Source organism: Mandrillus leucophaeus, unplaced genomic scaffold, assembly GCF_000951045.1.
Source record: "Mandrillus leucophaeus isolate KB7577 unplaced genomic scaffold, Mleu.le_1.0 Scaffold440, whole genome shotgun sequence".
Classification (NCBI taxonomy): Eukaryota; Metazoa; Chordata; class Mammalia; order Primates; family Cercopithecidae; genus Mandrillus; species Mandrillus leucophaeus.
The window spans coordinates 147,653-149,815 of record NW_012104699.1 but is presented as its reverse complement, the minus strand read 5'-3'; the positions used below and the strand labels follow the sequence as shown (position 1 = coordinate 149,815).

The window sequence follows — 2,163 nt, the reverse complement described above, 5'->3', positions numbered from 1 at the left end:
AGGGAGGCGGATCTGGGGGTGTCCTCCGCTCTCCGGCGATTTAACTGTTTCTGCTACAGCCCTCAGCGTCTCCGTGCAGTGACTCGGGCCGCAAATCTCTGTTGGTTACAGCCGCACAATCTGGGGAGACGCGGGGCTGCGGGCTCGGAGTTGCCCAGAGAGGGCGCGAGGGCCGCAGTCGCCGCGCAGGAAGGGGATGGGACGCCCGGAGTCCCGGCTGCAGGCCCAGCCCCACTCTGCGGCCTAAGAGGGCCGAGCTACTCCAGGGGGGCCCAGGTCCGCAGATCCCGGAGTCGCCAGCGGGGAGGCCCAGTCCAGCCACAGCCGAATAAGGCCGGTTCCACCCAGCCCCTCCACCGCCTCGGGACGCCGGCCCCGGACACGCACCATTTCCCGACTTCCGCGGTGTCCCAGGTCCTCCCAACGGCTCCCGTTGCCAATGCGGGTTCCAGCGCGACAAAGATTGCCACAGAACTTCCAGGTCGTCTCTCAGCAACAGAGCCGGAAGCCGAGCACAAGTGAGACGAGAAGACGCCGCGGGCTTTTTCAACCACACACAGTCCTCCCGGAAGCGCGCCTGATTGACAGTTCCCACGAACCCGCCCCATGGCCCTGATTGGCTAGAGCGTTAGGTCCCGCCCCCTGTGGACTGAGTGACAGAAGAAGCGATCTTGCACAGCTGAGTAGAGCCGGATGAACAAGTTCCTGACACAGGCCTTGGCAGGGCGGGCTTCATCCCTGCACTGTGATCTGAATCCTCCAGGGGGATATTTGCACTTCAGCGGAATTTTCTGCCTGTACTCAGTAGGACCTCCTGCTGCTTCCTACTGGACACGGCTGACAAAACAATTATACTTTTTTTTTTCTCTAGAGGGAGTCTGTCTTGCTCTGTCGCCCAGGCTGGAGTGCAATGGTGGGAGGCTCACAGCAACCTCCGCCTCCTGGGTTCAAGCAATTCTGCCTCAGCCTCCCAAGCAGCTAGGATTACAGGTGCGTGCCACCACGCCCGTCTAATTTTTGAATTTTTTAGTAGAGACTGGGCCTCACCATGTTGACTGGGCTGGTCTTGAACTGCTGGCCTCAGGTGATCCACCTGCCTTAGCCTCCCAAAGTGCTGGGATTATGGGCATGAGCCACCATCCCCAGCCCTCTCTCTTTTTATCTAATATGTTTTCTATATCTTAGTGCTCCAGTGTTGAGTGCATATATGTTCACAATTGTTACATCATCTTGCTGAATGGACCCCTTTATAATTGCATAGTGACCTTCTTTGACTTTTCTTACAGTTTTTGTCTTGAAATATATTTTGTCTAAGTATTGCTACTTCTGCTCTTTATTGGTTTCCACTGGCATGGAATATGCTTTTCCATTCCTTTATTTCCAGTCTGTGGGTTTCTTTATAGGTGAAGTGTGTTTCTTGTAGGCAACAGATCATTAGGTCTTGTTTTTAAATCCGTTTAGCCATTCTATGACTTTTGATTGGATAGTTTAGTTCATTTACATTCAGTGTTATTATTGGTGAGAACTTACTCCTGCCAATTTTGTTATTTGTTTTCTGGTTGTTTTGTCATCTTCTCTCCCTTCTTTCCTTCCATCCTGTCTTCTTTTTAGTGAAGGTGACTTTCTCTGGTGGTATGATTTAACTTCTTACTTTTTATTTTTTGTGTATCTGTTGTATATTTTTTGACTTGAGGTTACCACGAGGCTTGCAAATACTATCTTATAACACATAATTTTAAGCTGATAAAAACTTAATGCTGTTTGCATAAACAAAGAAACAAACAAAAAGAAATCTAATGACAACTCTATGCCTTAACATAATACCCCTGCTTTTTAACTTTTCTTTGTTTCTATTTATATATTGTTTGTACTGTCTGTGTTTTGAAAAGTTGTTGTAGTTATTATTTTGGATTGGTTTATCATTTAATCTTTCTACTTAAGAATAATTTACATACCACAGTTACAGTGTTACAATTTTTTTTTTTTTTGAGACGGAGTCTTCCTGTGTCACCCAGGCTGGAGTGCAGTGGCACGATCTCGGCTCACTGCAAACTCCACCTCCCAGGTTCACGCCATTCTCCTGCCTCAGCCTCCTGAATAGCTGGGACCATGGGCACTCACCACCACGCCCGGCTAATTTTTTGTATTTTTAGTAGAGATGGC

General features: G+C 48.8%; 2 protein-coding genes across 2 annotated transcripts in view; both read right to left on the bottom strand.

Moving 5' to 3' along the window:
* ZNF442 (zinc finger protein 442) overlaps window positions 1-577 on the bottom strand; it is a 38,227-nt gene extending 37,650 nt beyond the window's left edge. Inside the window, exon 1 of the mRNA XM_011994016.1 lies at window positions 388-577. The gene's annotated coding sequence lies outside the window, so the exon portion shown is untranslated. The remainder of the gene's footprint in view (window positions 1-387) is intronic.
* Window positions 41-2,163, bottom strand: part of ZNF709 (zinc finger protein 709) — a 39,778-nt gene continuing 37,655 nt past the window's right edge. Inside the window, 1 exon segment of the mRNA XM_011994063.1 lies at window positions 41-577. Within this exon segment, the coding sequence (XP_011849453.1) occupies window positions 41-577 (537 nt within the window).